We start from the raw sequence: 22,659 nt of genomic DNA, 5'->3' as shown, positions 1-22,659 counted from the left end.
TGTGTTCTAGGGATTACCGAAACTAGGCGAGTGATATGTCAGGTTTTTTTTGTTCCCTTGTAAACCGTTCTTAACATATTGCTTCAAATTACCCATCGTGTAATGCAATTTAAATTCCACGCGACACGCATATGTGGCAAGATAAACATTTGTTCAGCACAGGTGTCAAAGTCAAGGCCCAGGGGCCAGATCGGGCCCACCGAGGCAAATCGTGACGAATTCATGTTCTTGGAAATTGTCCGCCCATTAAAATAAGTAGTAGTTGAACAAAGAATTTTCTGCCTTCCGATTTCAAAGCTAATTATCGATCAGGCTGTTGCGTGAATGTGATAATATAAGGTGATCATGGATAGATGGATGTCTGTGGTCCTCTTTTTGTAGAATCACTTTAGTCATTGTGTGTGTGTGACCTTAATCTTTTCACACAAACCGTGCATGTGCATGTATGGTGCCATAGTGCGCACACACGCACGCACGCACTCACACACACACACACACACACACACACACACACACACACACACACACACACACACACACACACACACACACACGGCACAAAGTGACTCCCTTTATTCTCGCTATCACACTCACCCACCCACTGATGCAAACGCGGACCGGCATTATTGATTTCAGCGTCTCCAAGATGTTGAAAGTGTGTCTATTTGTGTGTATGTGTGTGCACAAGAGGATTAAGGCCCTCACTGAGCTCTTGATACCATCAGCCATCAGGCACCCAAGTCCACTTCGTGCTTTCCCGGCTGCCACATTGTCTATTCTGCTCCGCTATGTGAAAAATGTTGAATATCAACAATGGCTTTCAGTGGTGTATTGTTGAGTTTTTGTATGAACTAATCTTGCCTCAGTGAAAGAGACCTAGGGCTCGGACAAAACGTCTAGAGCCGAGGCATTCCGAGTTGGCTCTCCCCTTGAACGCTGAGCACAACGCTGGGGCTGAGGGAGCCGGCCGGGTGAGGCGAGGTAGGCTGCAGGAAAGGCAGGGAGGCACGGAGAAAGGCCCACCGGAGGCTCTGGGAGCTAAGGGGGAGGACCGGGCTGGGATGGCCCAGATGGCGTGGCAGCAAGGTGAAGGAGAGGAAGGAAAAGGAAAAGGCGAAGCGGTCGACGTGGGCCGAGAATTGTCATCGAGGGCATTAAAGCTTCCCTCGGAAGAAATACTGCAACGGTCCTTGTCAAAGACGTCCCGGAAATCCGGGAAGAGAGTTCCGTGTTCTTGCGTCAGAGCAGCGGACTGTGCCTTCATTTTCCTGCAGCGGAACACCGGAGGGGAAGCAGCCCATGTCCAATCAGAGAGCAGGATTGCAGGCCTTGTCAGAAGATGCACCATGACATCACTGAAAGGTAGGCTCAAAATTGCACGAGGTTTAACGAGCTCACCTTGGAAAGGTTTAACTCCGCACCTCCTTGAAAGGAAGAAAGCTTTAGCTGTTGTGACTCTTCCTACGTGGGCTGCGCTGGTGTGTTGCTTAGCGGGTGTAAAAGGCGCATTGCTGTGCTCCATGCTCAGAGCACGCATCTGTGTGAAGGCAGCCTGGCCTGCAGAGTCCAACAAGTCTCTCGCAGCAGGAAAATGAGGCAAAATGCCATGATGAGAGCCAGGCCAGTTGATGTTAATCCGGCTTTGCGTCAGAGGCGTCAGGTCTGTAGATTACGCTGCGGTCGACCTGGAGTCATGTGCTGGGAGATCATGTTCAATTAGCAAGTGCAAATAATATTTGGACTTGACCGAGAATGCTAATTTGCACATGCACACGGCACACCCGCTCAGAGAATTTGACAATACAGTATTAGCGGCTGACCTCCATTTGCAAACTGCCTGCATACGTGAATATGTTACAACCTGATATGGCATATTAATGGCCATTTAATTTTCTTCAAGTGGTTCAACGGTAAAATATAGTGCAAGTGCTTGTGGGTCGAAGAGAGAGGGAATTGATGTGAGGCTGTTTGAGGTCAGTGCCACAGAAACCTGGAATTGAGTGATGTTTGACTTAACCCTTCACCCTCTCCACACACACGCACGCACGCACACACACACACATATGCACACGAACACATTCACAAGCATCATAATCGCTGGCCCCTGGTGATTTGTCCTCTCAGCTTGAAGCCCTGTCATTCCTCTCTGCTCACAATTACAGCCCTGAAGTGAACAGGAAAATCTGCCTCAATCTAGCAATTAGCCCGAAGGCCACTGGCTGTGCGTGTTTGTATGTGCGTGCGTGTGTGTGCGTGCGTGGACTGCTCTCAGTGTTCTCCATCTTGTCAAGATGTAAGCTGCGACAGGAATGACACCCGCGTTTGCATTTATGATTTTTGATCCTTCAAGTTGTAGGTGTCTAATTGATATCGGTTGTTTCTTATTGTTCGGCACGCATTGGTTACTCAGCGCCCAAGTAGAGGCTGTGAAATAGCATGTGTTATTGGTGGCCATATTGAACAGAATTTTCACAATGTTTCACTAAGATCCCAATCGTGGACGCTGAATTGTATGTGCACTCACTCGAACGGACTATGCGTACTATTTTAAAACCAGGTCAATACTAGATATAAGGTCGATATGTAGCCAAGATAATTTGGCCAAACATCATATAGTGTGTTTAATTGACGCATATGCGAGTTTAAAAAAACAACAAATTTTTTTTGCATTTTAGCCGACATTATATCAACATGTTTGAAAGTTAAGTAAGCTAACTTTTTAGCATTTAGCCTACGAGTACATTTGAACGTACTCACAAATACATTCAGACGAACATGAAAAATGTCAGTCAAAAATGTTTACTCCATATTGGCTGTTCCTCGCTTCCGTAATCAATGGATGTCACTCAACCAATGTACTTGTCATTTCAGTCTCATCTCAGATTTGTTGTAATTAGTTGTCTGCAAAGTTGCCACAAGTCAATTGTGAGGGCAAAGAAAGTCAGTCAGCAGTCAAGGGGTGACGTGGTGCGAGGCGGAGGGCTGCTTTTTGTGGCCTCGGGTACGGCAGGCCTGACTGGGCAGCAACAGAGACGCTTAGTGCCGCCCGGCTTGCTCCTAAAGACTCGGCCTCCTTTCCGTGCCCTGCTCCTCTCCTCCCACGCGTCTTCCAACCACTTGGGCATCCTTCTGTCTTCCTTTTGTCTCGTCTAGCTTTCACCCTCAAGTTGCTTGTGCTCACCCTCTTTTCCCCACTCTATTCCTCCATTTTGCACACTTTCTTAGTGTATCGCCTCTGGGCTGTTGCAGATGCTCATCAGTGAGGCTTGGGGGGAGGTGGTGGTGGTTGGTAATAATGTGTTGAGTGGGTGGGGGACAAAAGCTCTGTGACCGTTCAGAGTGGCTGGGTCTGAAAAGAAGCCGGACATCGTCTTAATGCAGGGAGCGGAGAGACGGACTCGGGCAGACAGACAGAACGGACTCGGGCCTTTATCTCCATCCTTTAGGTGATGCCTGCTTTGGCCAAAAGAAAGCACATCTTCCATCTCGTGCCCTTCCCTCCATGCCTGATGTGCTATCAAAAGCATTAAGATGGGGAGGCGGAGAGGCTTATATTGCTGAGGGACTGCTACTTAAGATGAAGAAAACTTTGCTAGCGCCTCGATGACATAGTGTTGCATCTCTTTTCATGAAATATCACGCCGTTTCACATTAGTGGCAGTGTTTCTATTTTTAGCACGAATGCTCCAGAATTGGCAAAGAAAGTAGATGTACCATAGCCAGGGGCACAGATGTGATTTTGAAACACGAAGGAGAGCAACTAAGCTTATAATAATAATAAATTGAACATAGAAATGTATGAATGTGTTTATATAAAGGAAGCATGTGTGCTTACTTTTTTTTTTACTGGCGAATACAGGTAACATCTTATTAGCAGCTTATGACAATCACATTGACAATCACAAACAAAAAATTTACAAACTTGAAACATTTTCAAGAAACATTCAAGATATAAACCATATGGGCCACAAGGGGAAATGTGGAAAAAAATCCAGGAAAAATCTGAAAATACCCAAAAGTCAATTATCTGGGCTGTCCAAGCATATTTCAGGAGTGGGGTGGGGGGCCCTCGCAGCCCCCCCCTTCTAGCTCCGCCAGTGCTCACTGTAGACCTTGACCAAACATATCCTCAGAACATTGAGGCAGACTTGCTACCCACTAACTGAATAAAAAAAGTATTGAATTTAATGAAAGAAAAATCCCGACCCACCACCTTAACATGGAGGAGGGAACAAAGAGTCATAATCGATACGGGTCAACAAATGGCCCCCTTGTTGCTGAATAGTTGATTCTACTGTTTATAGCGGTTCCCACACTTAAAATGTTGTGTTAATATCCCCATTGATGACGTGCTATCAGCACATTTTAGTTGCACAACGCTTTCCATTTTGCCCACAGCAAATGTTTGTCATTTGGCTGAAATTGAAGAAGCCAGTGACGGCGGTCCAGTGTTGTTCTGCTGGTATTTGCATATTAGCGCAAGCGTAGCTGTATGCATTATCAAACAAAGAGGTTACAAAAGATGAGAGAGGGGATGGGGGGGCTTTTGCACCACAATAGCTCGGCAAGGCTTAAACTGATCCGCAGCATACCGACGACGGGGACACACGTCAACCTGAGAAGGAGCCAACACGCACTGCGCGTGCACATCTGGTCTTCTCCGTAGTTCGACCAAGGCCTTTTGACGTGGACGCTAACGCAGTCACAATTCACAGTACACAATACAAGGTACACAATACACACTTCACTTTACACATGGACTCAAATGCAAAGTGTGGACGCAAGACCCCCAGTAAAGTGCACGTACTAGCTCTGAGTGTGTGTGTGTGTGCGTGTGTGTGTGTGTGCGTGTGTGTGTGTGTGTGCATGCGTGTGCCACAGCGGTCAGTACTGAGGCATTTTCTCGCAATTGGGGAGGATGATGGCGGGTTGCAGGCGGACGAGAAGCAGAAAGAGGATTAGAGTTACATGGAGACAAAGAACAACAATAGTTTGTCAGAGGATTTTATGGAAAAGCTGATTTGGAGTATGCCACCAGCCACGAGTAATCACAACCGCAGGATTTATGACTAAATCAGTTAGAGAATTTGTAACTAATATCATTGCTGCAATGTGGGCGAGACTTTTCAAGCGGGCGAGGTCATGCGGAAGCACTGAAATTAAAAGATGGAAAATAAGGTGAAAATGCTTTGGAGAAAAATCAATGTATTCAAGTTTGGTGCAATACAAGATGGCCGCCGATGGCTTCAGTTTTTGCGACCATGAGTGAGCAGCATTGTTGGTCTATTCGAGTGATAACAACTCACTTATTTTCTGGGTTTGGTCATGGGACATTTGCAAGCATAGCCCACCCGGCACTGATGTCATTTCGTTTGACAGGAAGTGGCAAAATGGCCGCCTGCCTAACTCATAGTTGGCAAACACAATATGAATCAGATTACATTATTGTTCGTAAGTTGTTGAAGTAAACCTTTTTTTACAAAAATTGCTGTTGTTTTGGTTTGTCACTTGCTGCTTCAATTCCAGCGATTTTCATCTTTGTTTTCCCCCTTATAAAAATGTCTGGCAGCCCAAGTTTTGCGAGACGTGGAAGAGGCAGAAACGGCATGATTAGTGGAAATGAATGAAATGATTTAATGTTTGAGTCAGCCTCGCCCTGGGGAACGGAACGATACGGGCTCCCTAATTGACACCGGGTCAACTGCCTCGCTTCTTCGCTCGCTGGCTCGCACACACTTGCACTGTTTGACACGGTTCCAGCTGTCTTTCTTTCTTGTCCCAAACACACATTACGGTGCTGCCAGTAGCCACGCAGGCCCGTCCGGCGCGGGCCAGAATGGCCCAAACAAAGGCCTGCACTGTCTTGCTGTAATGATGGATGAGCGCGACGCTCGTATTTTGGACGGATCTGACAAGAGTCAGTCCATTCCCAGGCCAGCTTACTGGACAACAGCTTTATATCACACGTCCTTAATAGCCCTTCAATGAATTCTTTGGCGAGCAAAACACAACAAAACATGGCATGTTCTGGAAATGGAAGCACGGGAAAGCATCATTTGATTAGAAGAGAAATGGTCACTCATAGCCAATGAACAGAGCTCGCTCTGTTCGCAGTGGCAGACTTTGGAAAAAGTATATTTGGAGCAAAAAAGGCCAAGTGGGGCTTGAACCAAATAGTGGACAAGTTGACGAGTCAGCTTTATGACTTCATATCAACGTTTGAAGTCGACTATTGGCTACGAATGGGCAAGTTCCGTTGCTAACTATCGTATCGTTCCAATACTCGGCCTTATTTCAAGGTATTGGCCCTCACAACTCAACCGTGAACGTTTTACGATCAGGACCTCGAAATTAGACGATGAGCAGAAAAATGCTATTTTGGGGATATGATTTCTTTAAAATGATTACTACTATGACTAATGGTATTGTTACTTGGTGACTACTCAAGAGTCAAAGGCCACACCATAAGCTCACTCCATTACATTTTCAATCCTCTCATTTGCAACACACTGCAAAAAAACAGTGTATTGACTTATAATCAGATGCTAGTCGAGACACTCGCGTTAGCTGCAGAAGAGAAAGCACGCTGATTCCCCACCGGCTGTATTGTCCCTAAACGTCTCGTTTCTCTATGGACTGTAAATGATTTAATTTGAGCAGCAGATGTGGCGTCGAGATGCCGCTCGTGCCCGTTGAGTGAGCCGGGCGGAGGAAGAGTGCGAGGGAGGGCTGGAGAATGAGGAAATGACAGGAAGGAGAGAAAACGCTTGGCAAAATGACAGCCAACAGCGGCCCGGGTACTCGATGCCGTGATTTGCTGTGCGTGCACGCGCGTGGTGACAGCTGAATGAAAATCAATCTGCTTCGACATCTGCCGTGCCTGCCTCAAGTGTGAGGGCACGCAGATGGGCCTTCCTCGGCTGGCGGGAGGGCAATGCAGGTCTTTGCACTTCTTCTTGCGCTCTTCATCTCCTCCTTCCTCTGTCTTCTCTTCTGCTAATCAGATGCCGGCGCGCCTCTGAAGAGGAGCTCTCTTTTTCCCGCGCCCACATCTCCGAGTCACTCGGGCAGCAGATGTTTGGGCCCTCCGAAGCCGCAATTGGGGCTCTAATCACACTCATTGACAGCTGGCGGGGCCCCCGTTGCAGCTCTGAATGGCAAATTAAAGCGTTTCTCAGATAACGTTGCTAATTGGCTCAATGCTTTCTAAACCCGGAGATCACGCTTGTAATCTGCATGCCAACGCCACCGGCGAGATCTCCGTCTTTCCTTGCCCCCCCAAAAGTCTCATTTTGCTTTCTCTCCTGATGTGTTGATGCTCGCTGATGCTCCCATCAGATTAGCAAACGCTAATCGCAAAGCCACAGTTTGTCTCGCTGTCATACGTCCTGGCGATCCCCTTTCCTCTCGTCTCATCTCATCTCGGGCATTAACTCCATGAGATTGGTAATTGGCTCTTAAAGCGGCAGGCCGCGGACTCGGACGGCCACTTAATGTCCATCTCTTTGCCTTGCTTGGCTCGGCTCGCCGGTCCATCAGCTAGCTTCCTGGCTGAATGGCATTAACTAGTCCTGTATAGAAAGCGGCGGCCATATTAGAGTTATCCTCCCCTCTCAGCCTCTTGCTTGGCTTATGAGTCCCGATCAGTCAAGATGATATGCTTAAGTGGATATTTTGCTCTCGCATCACTCCAAAATGGGCCACCAAATAACCCCAACTGTCATATGCAAATTCTTCCACTCTATTTTTTAACTGGGCCCGAGAAACTAAATCTGTATTTATTGGTGCGGAAATTCAGTTTTCCATCACAGCCTGGACACTTTCCCCTTGTCCGGCCGGCCCTGCTCGGATTGGCGCTTGCGTCTCATTTGCAAAAATAGAAAAAAATAGTTTTGATCATGTTGAAAGTCAGCTAAAATGTTTTGAATCATTTTAGCTTGAATTCTTTTCACTGATTTTGGGTCCCGCAGTCATTTGCAGCAAAGCGTCCTGGCTCAAATTTGGGGCGTGGCAGAGAAGCTGCAGGTGTGATGCGATAGCCGCCACCGCCGCCGTGCTCCATCCTCAGCGCGACAAATCAATCAATAACCCGGGGATTTATTTCACACGCTTATCGGCGAATGTATTTGCTGTTTTTCTTTCTGTTGGACTGTGAAGTGGAAAGCGAAACACACGAAGAGAGCGTTCAGGGGTGCTGAGGTGGAAAGTTAAGAAGCTGTAATATTTTGAAATGTTTTTGTATTTTGTTTCGCTCATGAGTAGCGACGTTGTGCGAGGAGGCGTTTCAAGCTCTGTTCGGCAGACTCTGCGCTCTGTGCCAGCAACAAATACTCACTCACTCATGCAAGGGTGAGAACGGAGGGGGGGGGGCAGTCCTTCCATAAATTATCCCAGAAAATTAATTAGCAATATAAATGCCAGGCAGAATGCATTATGTGCAATTGTCTTGCTATCTTTTCAGAAATGAGTCTTTTAAAATGAGCGTCATATTCATCATCTTTGCAACTATTTTGTGATCAGTGAATTAATAGTTTTACATGGGGGGGGGCGCGTTTGTATTTTTAGGCATTCATTGGCGGAGGCGATTGCCTCTTAATTATGACAGCGTCCTCCTCTTATTCGCACCTATTAAATCCTGTTTTGCGGCGTGGCCACAGCCGGCTTGCCTGGCCCTCTATCTGCTAATTACTTCTCTAATTGAATTTGCTCTATGTTGCCAGGCTGTTTTTTTTAAGTGGCTGTTTGTTGCAGGGCCTCATTGTGTCTTTGTGTGACAGCTCGCCGCCTCGCTGACAGGAACAGGATGCCCTCCCTCCCTTTCTCCTCCATCTCCCTGTCTGTATTCTTGTCCCTCCGTCGAGATCATTACCTATAGCTCCTCGTATGAATGAAGAAAATTAATTAACACGAGTCGGTGAAACACTTGCTGCTCTGAGTTGCCCTCCACGCTCATCACGTTGCGCCTCCAGCAAAAAGGGGTCAAACTCATTCTTGTCACAGGCTACATCGTAGTAAACTTCATTTACAATCACCTCGTCAAATAAATAAATAAATAAATAAATAAGTAAATAAATAAATAAATAAATAAATAAATGACTGACAACAGGCTCTATCTGGTTGTTTCAAAAAAAAATATATATATATATACTGTATATATATATATATATATAATTTATGTAATATACGTATATCATTTGCCTGGCATTGCCTGGCAAATGATTTCTAAGCAGAATCGAAAACATTACACTGCCATGAGCGAACTTTGTCTTGGCCAAATCCAACACTCAGCATTCCCTCCTCCATGCCTCCATTTATTACTCCCTCAACCGTCTTGTCCCTTTGTGAAAACTTTCTCTCCTCACTTCATATTGATCGCCGCTCTCTCCCTCCTTCGTACCATCCATCCATCCATCCATCTATCCATCCATCTGTCCATCCTCTCTCTCTATTGATCCTTTCCTCCCCCTCCCTCCGCCACTCTCCTCCCGGTGCTATCTCACTGGCCTTTTGTCTTCTTATCGAGGCTCGACGGTTTATTCTGGCGGCCGTTATTGACGGGATTCTCGCTGCAAGGCCAACTAATGCATCCCTAATGCCACTTTTGTTACTCTGGAATGTTGGGGCTTGCTTCAGACGCACACGCGCGCGTCCCTGCACAGGTTATGCCGGTGCATCGTGTGTATAAGGAAAAAAAAGGCCACCCGAATGTTGATCCCGGCTTTCTATTTGTTGGCAAAGCCAGCTATCAATCAAAAAGGCCCACTCGTACCGCCGCCGCCGCGTGTCCATGTGCGTGCGGGTCTTGAGTGACAGGTGGAATCAAGGCTGAGGACGTTTGATAAGCTTGTATTGTCGGTCGCGCCCTACCCCTCCAGTCCCCCCACCCCGCCTCCCTTCACACCGCCACCTCGATAAGAAATACATTGGAATAGAACTGATAACGCCGGCGGAAACAGCAAAGCCCCACTCTGAAAACACACGCACACACACACACACGCGCAGGCGCAGGCACACAAGCAACGCCACAGGAGAGCTTGTCTTTCTTCAAGCGCCTTGGCTGTAAGCGATACCCTCAACAAACAGCAACACGCCACCTCCAGGAAAAAGAAGATCTCCATTTTGTGTGCGACATACACTCCGGTGTTTGTCGAGGGAAGGATGATGCGCGATACGGCTCCAGGATATGCTCGGCTTACTGAAAAGGTCTCTCTGATAGCGCTGCTGTTTTTGCGTGTGTGTGTGCGTGTGTGTGTTTGTGTTGTGAACAGCAGTGAATGAATACAGTAATAGGCTTAAAGTGGCTGAGGCGCAGTGTCAGACTTAACCAACAACAGGGCGCTCTCAAAAGAGTGACTGACAACTGTCCGTGTGTGCGTGCGTGTCTGAGTGCGTGCCATTCTGAGATTTCAGGTCAAACAGACAATATGTCGTCAGATGTTTCTCATGCTACTTTTACAATAAAGCTGCCATCACAGTTGAGTGAAATCGGATCAGTGACATGAAAAGTGTTCTCGAGACGCAAATGTCATCAGAGCGTGGACGATTTGGAATAGCCCAAATTTAAGGTCACAGGTGGTCCTGCCAGCCCGAAATGTGAGCTCATTTATATCTGATTTTGATGCTGTCACAAAAGCAGAAGACTGCGTACGTCCAGAAGTGGTCAGCTATGGCCCTCGAAACTGCAATTCCAGCAGTATCATTTATTAGCGGGCCCAGCAAGATTTTCATTATGAATCGAATTGTACAAAATCAGATTCATTTTGGCAATCTTTTAGGTCAGCTGTTCAGAACATTGCTCCTCAATTATTTTCTGTGAGCCCGAAAACATTTTGCGTGCCCCCAACGCTCTGTTGCATTACTTTGAGGCCTTTTTAACATTGAACAAAACACACAAAAAATAAATGAAGAGCGTCTTAAAACAAAAAAGAACTTAGTCGTATTGTTTTTTAGTCGGTAACAGCAAAATATTCAAAGTGCATCAATTGGTTGAAAAAAAAGAGAGATTGCCACCTACTGTAGTGGATGTGCAATTGCACTTTATTTTTGTCATAAGCCTGGCAAATTCAAAAGCAAAATACAAATCTTATATTGCTGTCAGGTTTGTTTTTGTGAGAAAGAAAAAACTAAATTAGCGACCGCAGCGGTTGGCACTCAAAGTTGGGAAAAGTTCAGGGGAAAAAAATTGCTATACACACAACATTAACACAAGTTGTCCATTATAGAGAAAGAACAGTGACCTGTGAAGTCTTCCACAAAAAAAAGGTCTGCGCATGATGGGACGAGAAAATTGAAGATGAAAAAGAAAGAAAGCACAAAAGCTTAAGAACAGGTTGCATGACCAGAGGCCACGAGAAAATGGCCTTATTGTGAATGTGCATTAACGGCAAATGTGATGAAGTTACATTTGTGTTGTGTGTGTGCGCGCGTGTGTGTGTTGTGTTGTGTGCAGTGACTCAGGGGCTAAGAAGGCAGAAGTGAGGGGTGGAAATCAATGTCAAATTACACACGCCTGGCTGGACCATTGTACAGTATGGCCGCTATATTCCAGAGAAGCCACTTTCAAGATGATGCGGCCAAATAAGGCTCAACTTCAAGATCCTTTTTATCGATCTTGAGGAGCTGTCAATAAAGATTTTGTGGAGTGTGTGTGTGCGCGTGTGTTCATGCATGCGTGGACGTAAGAGAGATGTTGGGATATGTGTCACGGGGCTCATACAATGCTTTGGGACTCGGGCTTTGTCCCTGCCCACACATCAGCAACTCTCTGGCCCACTGCTTTTCATTTACATTCGTGACTGGCCGGGCGAGCAAGGCTCACAGAATGAGAAGAGAGAGAGAGAGAGAGAGAGAGAGAGAGAGAGAGGGGGCTTTCCATTACGAAATTGGTCTGGCAGCAGATGCTGCCATTGTTTGGGCTCAGGATCCAAGAAATATTTGGTGTTGGGACCGCTCATGTGAACATCATTGAAGTCATCTCGTTTTCACGGACAATACGTTGGGCAGCGTTTGAAGATAACATATGGAGAAAATCTTCATGCTCCACTCCCATTTGGTTTCTCTCAGCAACTTTCTTCACCTTTCCTAGGCAAACAGCCTTGCTTGCTTTTCCCGTGGACGCCGACACGTTTCTGCATCCTTTATGAGCTTGTTGTGAAATTCAACAAGTGCTGTTTAAATAGTACGCAGACGGACGAGCGTCAAGTCACGACCGCGTCGTTTGAGTGAGCGCTGAAACGCACAAGCGCGCGCCGGCGTTATCGGCGAGGTGCGAGCTTTCTCAGCCCAAAGATAAACATGGCACTTTTACGGCGTCTCGACTTTATTGCCGCTGTTGAGCGCTCTGTCGTCCTGCCAACCAGCGTGTCACGACGGCTACTTTGTGTCTTTTCATGAGAGTCATTGCCCGAAACGTCACGGAATGTTAGAGAAGGCCGCGAAGCAAGAATTCTGCACGTTCCGAGTTGACATCAGACCGTGACCTCGTGATGTTGTCGCAGTTCACCAGAGGGATCTGTGAGCTCAAATTCCCGGATGAGGCAGCCATTTTGCAATAGCAGTCATTTAAGAATAAAAGAGCAGAGGTTCAAAATGGAAAGAGAGAAACTGATGCTATTTACTCCTATCTGTGATGGTGATGATGGAAAAAAAGTTCTGGAGTTACGTTGAACGACATTTCTGCACCTTCTTCTCGTACTTACTGTGAGTTACCGGTAAGCGTAATGTGTTGGCATCACTACTCAAAAACGACACATGTGTGGGGGTCAGGCCCCCCCCCCCCGAATAAATAAATAAATAAATAACTCCAAATCTCTCCATCCTTTCTAGCAAATGCCAGGCAAGCTCTTTGTCAGAAGAGAAGCCAGCATAGTCTCAGTGCGGACGGCTGCTGTCAGAGTGTGCCAAGCCAAAATGGTTTTGGTCATCCTGTTGCCCCCTCTGCCTCGTTACCCCAGCGACACGGGCTTAGATGCTCAGAAAAAAGTGCAAACACTCAATTTTGTTCACAAAACTCAATCAAATTATGCTAGTATGTCTTTTCTTTAATTGTTGGGTGTGAATATGGTTTTCTCTCATTTTGCCACCAGAAGCAATACCATAGATTGAAATGGTTGAGCATGTGATCGTTTTTTTTTTTTAATCGCGAAGGTATCGTTTCCGCTCGGTGGCACCTAGCTAACGGCAAAATAACTCTCCACACTTCATTAGCGTCGATGAGGTGAGCTGCTCATCTCCTCATTGTTAGCCGGCGCTAAACTGCAGTAATCCCAAACAAAGGGCCGGGGCCTCACAGTAGACTGCGCGGATTACGGCGCTTTCTAGAAACATCCGCATTGGCATTTAAATTGGCCGGTAAACAAAACCCAGAGTGGTCAGCAAAGCAAGAGAGTGTGACAGTGGGAGTGAGAAGCATCTGGGATGTGGACGTGTGTCACAAGAAGGAATGCGTGTGCTGAGCCACGCGCATTAGCGTGTTTTGCTAAGCGTAGCGGTTTGAAATTTGCACCGTGAGAGGGAAAAAGACACAAATTGTTGTTTGTCATCTCTGTTAGCTGTCACCTTTACACCTGTTGCTGAACCAAAAGCTTCATTCAAAAATATTACTAAACTTGCTTCATGATGAGAACATGATGTGACAATTCATCCAACATCATCAAGGAAATGTCGGTCGAAAATGAGGCTGTCACTTGCTCAACATGTTCATGTGAGATCTGATGTTTTTTTTCCCTTCGACTGACCAAATTTGTTTTGCCTTATTAGCCGATAATCAAGATTTCTTGAATTCCCTCAATCTGCTTGAAATGAGCGTGAGGGGCGATGTCCTTTGGATTAGTACTATTAACTGTCAATCAAACGAGCTGTCTTTACTGTCGAGCCAATTTGTTTTGAAAATGTATTTGGAATGCACTTCATGTGATGGCCAAGTCTCCTTTTCATCTGATACTTTACAAAGAGCCTGATGATAGATGTCATCTGTCGCGATGTGACAAAGATGGCAGTTTCTACTGATGGATTGTTTTGATGGTGCGCTTATGCTATCAACATTACTTTATGTGATCATATATTCAAACCTCTTGGTAACTTCAAATTCTAAATAAGCTACATCTTCAAAAGACGTTTTATTAGGCACGACATCTGCCGAGTCTAGAGAGAGCCACACTATTTTTGTTCAAAAATTGGCATTTGTGCCAATGAGCGAGTGAACACTGATTTGCGTCTCGTTAAAAATAATACATTTCAAAATATTTTTTAATCCGTTCTGAAACGGCAAAATTATCTGACTACGGCAACATTGGACAATCTCTGTCTCTATTTCTCCACAGCACACTGCACAAAAGTTTGCTTGAAAGCATCCATCATTTTGAACGAGTTCCATACTTTCTGAGAACCACCCACTGCATGATGGAACCGCGTCGACAGAAACACTCGGCTTGCGTTCAGTCTGACCGCAAAGTGAGCGGAATGGACCTGATGCATTTGACGGCTTTCTTTTCATTTTGCGCTCACAGCGATTTGGGTCAAAAGTCTTCCAACATTAAAAGATAATTCGGATGTTTCTCAAGGCTCCCGTGGTGTCGTTGCGCTCTTCCTGTCGCTTCGCTAGCGGCCTAGCTATCACACTGTGGAGCCTATGCGGACGGATTTATAATTAAAGTTGCTTCAGTTCACTAATATGATTTTGACTATACAGCCCAGATTGATCAGATAGCAAGTCAAAGTCGTATTTCTTCTTTCCCGCTAAGCCTATTGAGAGTGAGAGTGCTGATCCTCTCATCCCGTCTGGGTGTCATCCGCCGTGTTTGTCTCAGAGGCTTAAAATCTCCGGCAGCACTCATAGCCCGCTGCTTTTCCGCTACAGTCCGCCCTTGAGTCTCAAGACCCGCACGAGTCATTGCTGTGGCCCACTTAACGAACTCAGTCCAGCTTCAGTGATGCATTTTCCTGCCTTTATTGCTGATGCAAAAAATCTTGTACTGTGTATGTTTGCAAGTTTGAAGGCCGTGCACCGCGGAAATGGCCGTACCGTTTTTCTTCAGGCCCATATCAATTCTTGAGCAGTCACCGATACCGTGTACCGATACCAGGCACGCACGTGCACACTTATGCGCTCAGGTATGGCCCCCTTTGATTGACAGTGGGTGCTGACATGGTAACGATCGACGACATCCAATCCCTTTGGCCTGCGATCATCCGTCGTGCCCATTGTGTTTGCTGCCAAACACCTTATTGATTAGCCGGCAGTTAATTCCAAATGACATGAAGCGTGGACAAGACTGAGCAAGCTTCTCGGCAACAGTGCACCTGGGGGTCGGCAGCTTTGACCTCAGCGGCGTCGGCTGCTATGCCCGCCCGCAAGATGTGATGAGGGCACGGTGGCACTCCTGAGCAAAGGTTTCCAGCGGATGCATTTCAGTCTGTCCCCTGAAAATTGTGTGAAATGCACAGCAGCAGACCTTGGCAGGATAATGTATGCAGAATTTAAGCTCCATTGTAGAAATCTTTGAGACGCCTGCGCTTGACGGGCATGGCTGCAGCCTGCATGCAACCTCTCACCTTTGAACCCTGCCGACACAAACAATACTAATAGCCAAAACAATAATAATGGCGGCGACAATAATTAAAGCGGAGCCGAGCCCGAACGAATGTTCTCTTCTGGCGGTGCTGCGGCGTGCTCTCTTTTGCCGTCACCCGCCAAAGGAAAAAGGAGCAGAGAAAGAATCTTTATCAAATCCCCATTCTGTAGCTTTCAATAAGGCAGGCCATTACCTCACCGGCGCTTTTGTTCGGCCTATACAAGGAGAACAAAATGGTTATTCAGGAGGACGCTTTAGATTTTTATTGTGGGCTTTGCCATTCACAATGAGCCGCGTTATTGTATTAAAAAGAACCATCTGTGGCAGAAACAATGGCTTCAAATTATCTGTGAATACCCAGTGAACAAAATATAAAGCTTTTTTTCCTGCTCATTATGTGAGCTAAGCTAGGGGGTGGAAGATAGGAGAGGAGAGGCATAGACTTTGCTATAACTGACTTTTGTTGTTCTTGCTTGCATTCTTCTCCTTTTGCAATCGGCCCCTTTGCACATCAACGGCTTCCCTTGTTGCAGGGCGAGCGCGCGGCACACGCGGAAGCGCCGCTCGGAAGGACGGATGCGAGCAAACCGAGGATGGCGCGCCCCGCCGCCGCCTCCGCTGCCGCCGCCGCTGCCGCCGCCGCCCGGATCCGAAGCCCCCGGACGGGTTGGCGTCACATGCGGACCTATGACGGCCGGCCACCGGTGAACTGATGCGGCGCGCAGCTGGGCGAGATTTGACGGCGGTGGAAGGGCAAAAGAGAAGAAAAACATTTTTTTCCCCCATCGCTGCCAATCACGGCGAGAGGAGGAAGACAAGACTGCACGAGAGCAAGTAAGTTGCAGCGTGGACACTCGTTGGTGTGTATCCGTGCGTGTGTGTGACACGAGTGGGTGTGTTTCGTGCCTGCTGCAGTCTTGTGGAATGACACATCAGAAAGCCCCACGGACCGGCTCAAACATTTACCTTATTAGTATTTTTCGTTTTATTATTTCCGTTTAAATGTAAAAATGATTTTCTAATCTTCTGCCGTTTGCTTGAAAATAATTTGATCGAGCATTTTAATGTTTATTATTCATTTTCAAAATTTCTTTAATAATTAATAACATAACTTACATACGATACTGCGCCTTGGAGATGACTTTCACTCAACCAACCTTTAATTTAAACATATTTCGCAACCTTATATTTCTTGTGACCTTGTGATTTATTTTTTATACTTTGCCGCTACGGTGCATTATTTTTCTACCTTTTGTATGGTGAACTAAACTTTATTCCAGATCAATTTCTAGGGGAAAGCAAACAGTAATTAGCGAGGCAATAAAAGTATTATTGATGTAGCAATGTAGTGCAGGTCTTAAAAAAGCATCTAAAAAAATAATGTTGAAGTAGTGGCGGTGTTTTGACTATTTTCTGTGCGTCTTCAGTCCCTGGTACGGCCCCTAGTGGCAATACAATTTATTATTCTATGCATATTTTCCCCTCGCCATAAATCTTTACTGTGGTGGTCATATTCGAAAGGAAAACTAAATCACATTATATTAGAAACATAATGCTGCATGTGCTATTGTATATTTTAGTAAGTATTATCGTGACCCTTACATTTAAAAATTTGTTTTTATGTTATCCTGATTATTTTTATACTCCATTAGCACTCGTTACTCCCCACCCCGCTCCCATCTTTTAACAGCGATGAGGATGCAGATCACTTTTTAGTCAAACGAAAAACATGTTGATAGCACGGCTTGCGGCATTAATTACATCCATTGCAACCGTTCATTAGGGCTTTTACAAGTGCACTGCGAGTTTCGCCTATTTCTTTTTTTTGTTTGTTTTTTCATTTTTTTTTTTAAAATTGGCGCTGATTGTGGATGCGGGGCCATTCCCGGCTGGCCGGGCCGCACAGGTCCCCGCTGTTCCTTTCTTATCCAAAGCAGATTAGAGGTAGCGGGGAACACACTCAGATGCAGATAGCAGCCGGGCGGCCCATTTCAAGCGTGCATTATAATGGAGCGAGCTGCATGGGTCGCCTCTTGCAGCCTATTAAGCGCCACAGATGAATCTTGTGTAGGGTTGCAGGGCCGTCGTAATGAGAGCTCCTCCATCAAGCAAAATACGCAGGCGCCATGCATCTATTCGCTTTCAATTATGATTTCATCTATCAACACTCGCTTTTAATTGAATTAGTTCAAGGTGTATGATCTTGCCACTCTGAATTGTTTTCATCCAAAACATCAGCGCCACATGATGTCATCTTTTTTCTTTTTATTAACACCAAATTGTTTGATTTTGACACATGATTGAATGAAGCAAGTTTGACCAAACTCCGCTTGTCTTTGCTTGTTGTTCTTCGTCTTGCCAGTAGACGGCGCTCGTGTCACGTAGCAGGGCATTGCGCGCTGGTACGCACGCACGCGCGCGCGCGGACGCAAAGACTGGGCCGCAGTTTGAAACGCAAAACAAGTGTCAGTCGGTTGTGGCTGCACATGCACAAACTTCGGTGTGGGGAGGAGAACGAGCGAGCGAGAGGGAGAGGGGGACATATGAGGGAATGATTTGAATGGAAGTGTGTGTGAGACTGGCCTCATGTCGTGATAATTGGGACTCGGGTTTGGGTTTGATGCGGAACATAAGAGAAGCAGGTGTGTGTGGCTTTTCTTTTACTAATTGGCTGACGCGCGCTCAGCCTTAAATCAGACAGATTTGCCTTTACTTTCATACTTTACCGTCAAATATTCATCGTCCACTTGTAAACCCCGCTACGCCGTGCACCCCTTTAAAAAGAAACTCAACGACAGCATGCAGCAGCGTGGCAGTGGAAGTGGAGTGGAGTTGCGTCTTTGTCCGGCCAGATGTAGCGACAACACGGCAAACAAAAAAGGCGCTTATTTGTGCTGAGATGAGCCCGTCTGCCTTCTGTGTGTTGGCATTCAACTTGAACAAACAAAAGGGAAACATCTTGGATTACCTTTTACTCGCTTTTCAACGCCAAAAAAGTAGACAGCCCCCCCCCCACACACACACACACACACGCGCGCACACACATGCACGCACACACCGCAGCAGTTCAATGCTTTGAGTTAACTAACAAAAGTTGATTTAGGTGTTGCCATGCTATTGGAGTCGTGAATGTGGTATTAGTCACTTTTAAAAAAAGAACTATAACAGCATCGCGGACAATATTGTCTTTACAGAACACTCTCGGCCTTCTGACCATAATTGTTTTTCTGTTTTTCGTTACTTTTTTAAAAACATCGTCGTTTCCCGAGATAATCAAAATCCAACCTAATTGAAATTACTTCCACATTAAATGTGTATTATTTGTTTTTAACTCGAAACCGTTTTTCTATTTTGTGTCTTAAAAGTGAAGTTTACGGTTTGAAAACGTTTGCCACAAAATAAATAAAACTCGGCCTTATGGATTTTTCTAACGTTGCGACAGTGTTTCAACATTGTTTATTTTAAATTATCATTATGAATAATATTATTTCACACGGACTATCTCCATACTGCTCGAAGAAATAGTAAATATGTACTCTGCATTGGCTCATGCAGGCAGGCTGTCTGAGCGTATTTGTCGGAGCAGGGCAAACCACGCCCCTTTATGTTAATCGAGGGCTCCCATTGGTGTGTCGGGGCAGCAAGCCGGCTGTGATTGGCCCGCTCCAGGCCATTTATTTGCTGACAGCCGCGTCACTTGAATGGTCGTCTATTAACTTGTTCCCAAACTATCTGGACTTGTCAAGGCTCGGGCGGACAGGGGAGAAAAAGTCCACTTTGTTGATGCCTTTTTGGAGAAGCGACGGGCCGAAGAAGTTTTGTGGACACAACATCGCAGGGACCTTTTGGGAGAGAAGGCTTGCTGAGTGTGCGCCGCTCACACACGCACACACACACGCGCGCGCGCTCTCGCCGAGCCGCGGGGAGCAAGGCTGTGGAAACTCGCCTTGTTTTTGTCCAGAGAGAAAGTTGCTGAGAGAATCGACAGGTAACTTTTGTTTAGTTTTGTTTTGTTTTGTTGTTGTCGGACGAGAGAACCGTTCCCGCTGCCGCTTGGAGTCGCGTGTTCACGTTTCACCTGCTCGGGAGCGCCGCCCGACTCGCTGTTCCTGATGTATAACATGATGGAGACAGAACTGAAGCCCCCGGCCCCCCAGACCAACACGGGGGGCACGGGCAACGGCAACACAGCCGCTGGCAACCAGAAAAACAGCCCCGAGCGGGTCAAGAGACCCATGAACGCTTTCATGGTGTGGTCGCGCGGCCAGAGGAGGAAGATGGCGCAGGAGAACCCCAAAATGCACAACTCGGAAATCAGCAAAAGACTGGGCGCCGAGTGGAAACTTCTGTCGGAGAGCGAGAAGCGGCCCTTCATCGACGAAGCCAAGCGGTTGCGGGCCCTGCACATGAAGGAGCACCCCGATTACAAGTACCGGCCCCGGCGGAAGACCAAGACCCTGATGAAAAAGGACAAGTACACCTTGCCCGGCGGGCTGCTGGCGCCGGGCGGCAACGGCATGGGCGCGGGGGTCGGCGTCGGCGGCGGCCTGGGCGGCGGCGTCAACCAGCGCATGGACACGTACGCCGCGCACATGAACGGCTGGACCAACGGCGGCTACGGCATGATGCAGGAGCAGCTGAGCTACCAGCACCCGGGCCTGAACGCGCACAATGCGGGCCAGATGCAGCCCATGCACCGCTACGACATGAGCGCGCTGCAGTACAACGGCATGAGCAGCTCGCAGAGCTACATGAACGGCTCGCCCACATACTCCATGTCCTACTCGCAGCAGAGCACCCCGGGCATGACGGCCCTGGGCTCCATGGGGCCCTCGTCGGTGGTCAAGTCCGAGTCGAGCAGCTCCAGTCCGCCCATCGTCACGTCGTCCTCGCACCGGGCCGCGCCGGGCTGCCAAAGCGGCGATCTGAGGGACATGATCAGCATGTACCTGCCCGGGGCGGAAGTCAGCGAGCAGACTGCCCAGACCAGACTACACATGTCCGGCCACTACCAGAGCACCGTGCCCGGGACGACGATCAACGGCACGCTGCCCTTGACGCACATGTAAGACATGCGCCCGAACGAACTTTGATCAAACAAACTGCGGACTACTTAACGTCGGACTATTTTTGTACAGAAAAAAAAATAAAAATTAAAATTGGGCTGGGAAAAGTTGTATAAAAGTCACCATGCAGGAAACGGACAAAAACGCCTCTTTTCCCCCTCCCTTTGATTTGTTTTAAGGAAGCTCTAGAGGAGGGATGCATGGATGCAGGAGCTCGACGTCCTCTTCACTTCACTGCTGGATCGAGTTTGCAAGACGACAAAAAAGTGGGAGTCGCAATCCAATCGTTTATAATTGCAATCATCTTTTGTACAGTATTTATCAAAGAAACATTACAATCAGATGAAATTGTTAAGAGGTTGCCTACTTTTTTTTTCTTTTATATATAAATTTATATATTGAAAAACAAAAGCAGTTCCGTCGAAAATAGATGGTCGAACTAATTGGAGCGATCAAACAAACTGGAAAGAAAGGGAGAGAAACGCGAGCAGGTAGTGCTGTTTTTTTTTTTGTTTTTTTTGCCCCTACCGCTCGTTAAGAAAGAATTGAGACTTCTCCCCCCAGCTCATTTCATCTTCAAGTTAATTTATATTCCCGTCTCCCACTTTCCATCCGTTTGAGGTATGATGCTTGTGCTCTTTCTTTTCTAATTGATTTGTACAATTCATGTATATTGACTGTGATATTTTATGTTTTGATCTCCAAATTCATTCCTCTAGTTGTACTTTGGAAAAATTGCGGCCTGTACGCACGCGGAAGCCAACCACTCCCATGTATATATACTGAAACTAATACCATCCTTATAACAGCTACGATTTCAACTGAGTATATTTTTTTCCATATGCAGTTTGAAAAGAATAAATTTTGGAAATTTGGATACTTGAAATGCTTTTGAGTTTTGATTTGATTTTGCCGTGTCTTTATTTTGTGTCGCACAGTAGAGTCGCCTTTCACATGGTGAAAATGTAAATGATGCATTTAGATGGCGGTGCTGCTGTGGTCGTCGTAGTTTAAAATTCAAACTAGTGGCTTTTGTGCTTGCTGGTTAACGGCGTTTGTCTTTTCTAGGAAGCCCCCCCCCCCAAGTCAAAGTTTGTTGGCAACATTAATCCACCTAATCGTTCCAGGCTGTCAGGTATATTTAGTTTATGCTCTTCTAAAATCACAAAATGGCAACTGGCAACGTTAGAATTTAAAAATACATTAAATTTGCCTGTCACTGAATTTAATATCTTGCTAACTTGCTCCTTTTATGATTTTGATTAATTTGTTTTGGGATGTCAAATTCTCTGCCAGTAATCAATTTATTTGCTATAATGACTTTTTTTTTTCTTTTTTTGAGGGGCGGTTGTTTTTTTTAAACGAGTCTAGAAAAAAGCTGGCTCCTTATTGTTTGGATTTTTGTCGCGCGGTTATTGAGTTCCTTGAGATGGAAAGTGCATTTTGCTGTTTTCGAACAACTTGTGTGTGGGTATTTTTAATGCAATGTTTAATCAAACATGCCTGCCTGCCTGCTCATGTTCGGCTTCTCCGGTGACTCATTTTTACAAGACCTCTTCTTGTTTTTGAATAAGATGCTACTAAATGCGTCTTGCAGCCCGCCAACCAGCCAGCCAGCCAGCCAGCCAGCCGGCCGGGGCTTCTCCTCTCTTGAAAAAAAATAATCCTCAAAATGAGCTAACAGCTCGCTTTGAATTACTAACGGTTTTAAATCTGGTCTGGTGTGTGCGTGTGTGTGCGCGCGCGCGCGGGGGCGAGTGTGCGCGCTGCATCCGAGGTAGATTAAGATTAGGGCCGTTGTGCTTTGCGGGTTCGGGTCCCGAGGGAGCGCGGCTCACATTAACCGGCAGATGAATATTTGAAGAGGCCCCTCGCTCCTGCACTCATCTCTCCCTCCCAGCCGAGCCTATCAAAGGTCAAGGGATCGTTGGTAGCTTCATTATTTATTGATCCAAGACGCGCAATTGTTTGTAATAGGCGAGGACACCGGTGATAAACAATTTGTGTCTAAAAGGCCGAAC

General features: G+C 46.5%; 1 protein-coding gene across 6 annotated transcripts in view; it reads left to right on the top strand.

Moving 5' to 3' along the window:
* Positions 1 to 22,659, top strand: part of sox2 (SRY-box transcription factor 2) — a 74,909-nt gene that overhangs the window by 35,510 nt on the left and 16,740 nt on the right. For 3 of the 6 annotated variants that reach the window (XM_037250443.1, XM_037250441.1, XM_037250442.1), the window contains exons 1-2: positions 18,634 to 20,637; positions 20,818 to 21,773. In XM_037250443.1, coding sequence (XP_037106338.1) covers positions 19,685 to 20,637; positions 20,818 to 20,827 — 963 coding nt within the window. In that variant the 5' untranslated portion in view covers positions 18,634 to 19,684 and the 3' untranslated portion in view covers positions 20,828 to 21,773. Of the gene's footprint in view, positions 1 to 778; positions 1,363 to 16,105; positions 16,407 to 18,632; positions 21,774 to 22,659 lie in introns of those variants that run through there. The other 3 variants (XR_005097812.1, XR_005097813.1, XM_037250444.1) reach the window with 3 other exon arrangements.

The sequence above is a fragment of the Syngnathus acus genome, chromosome 4, assembly GCF_901709675.1.
Source record: "Syngnathus acus chromosome 4, fSynAcu1.2, whole genome shotgun sequence".
In the NCBI taxonomy this organism is placed as follows: domain Eukaryota; kingdom Metazoa; phylum Chordata; class Actinopteri; order Syngnathiformes; family Syngnathidae; genus Syngnathus; species Syngnathus acus.
This window is presented reverse-complemented; position numbering and strand designations above follow the sequence as displayed.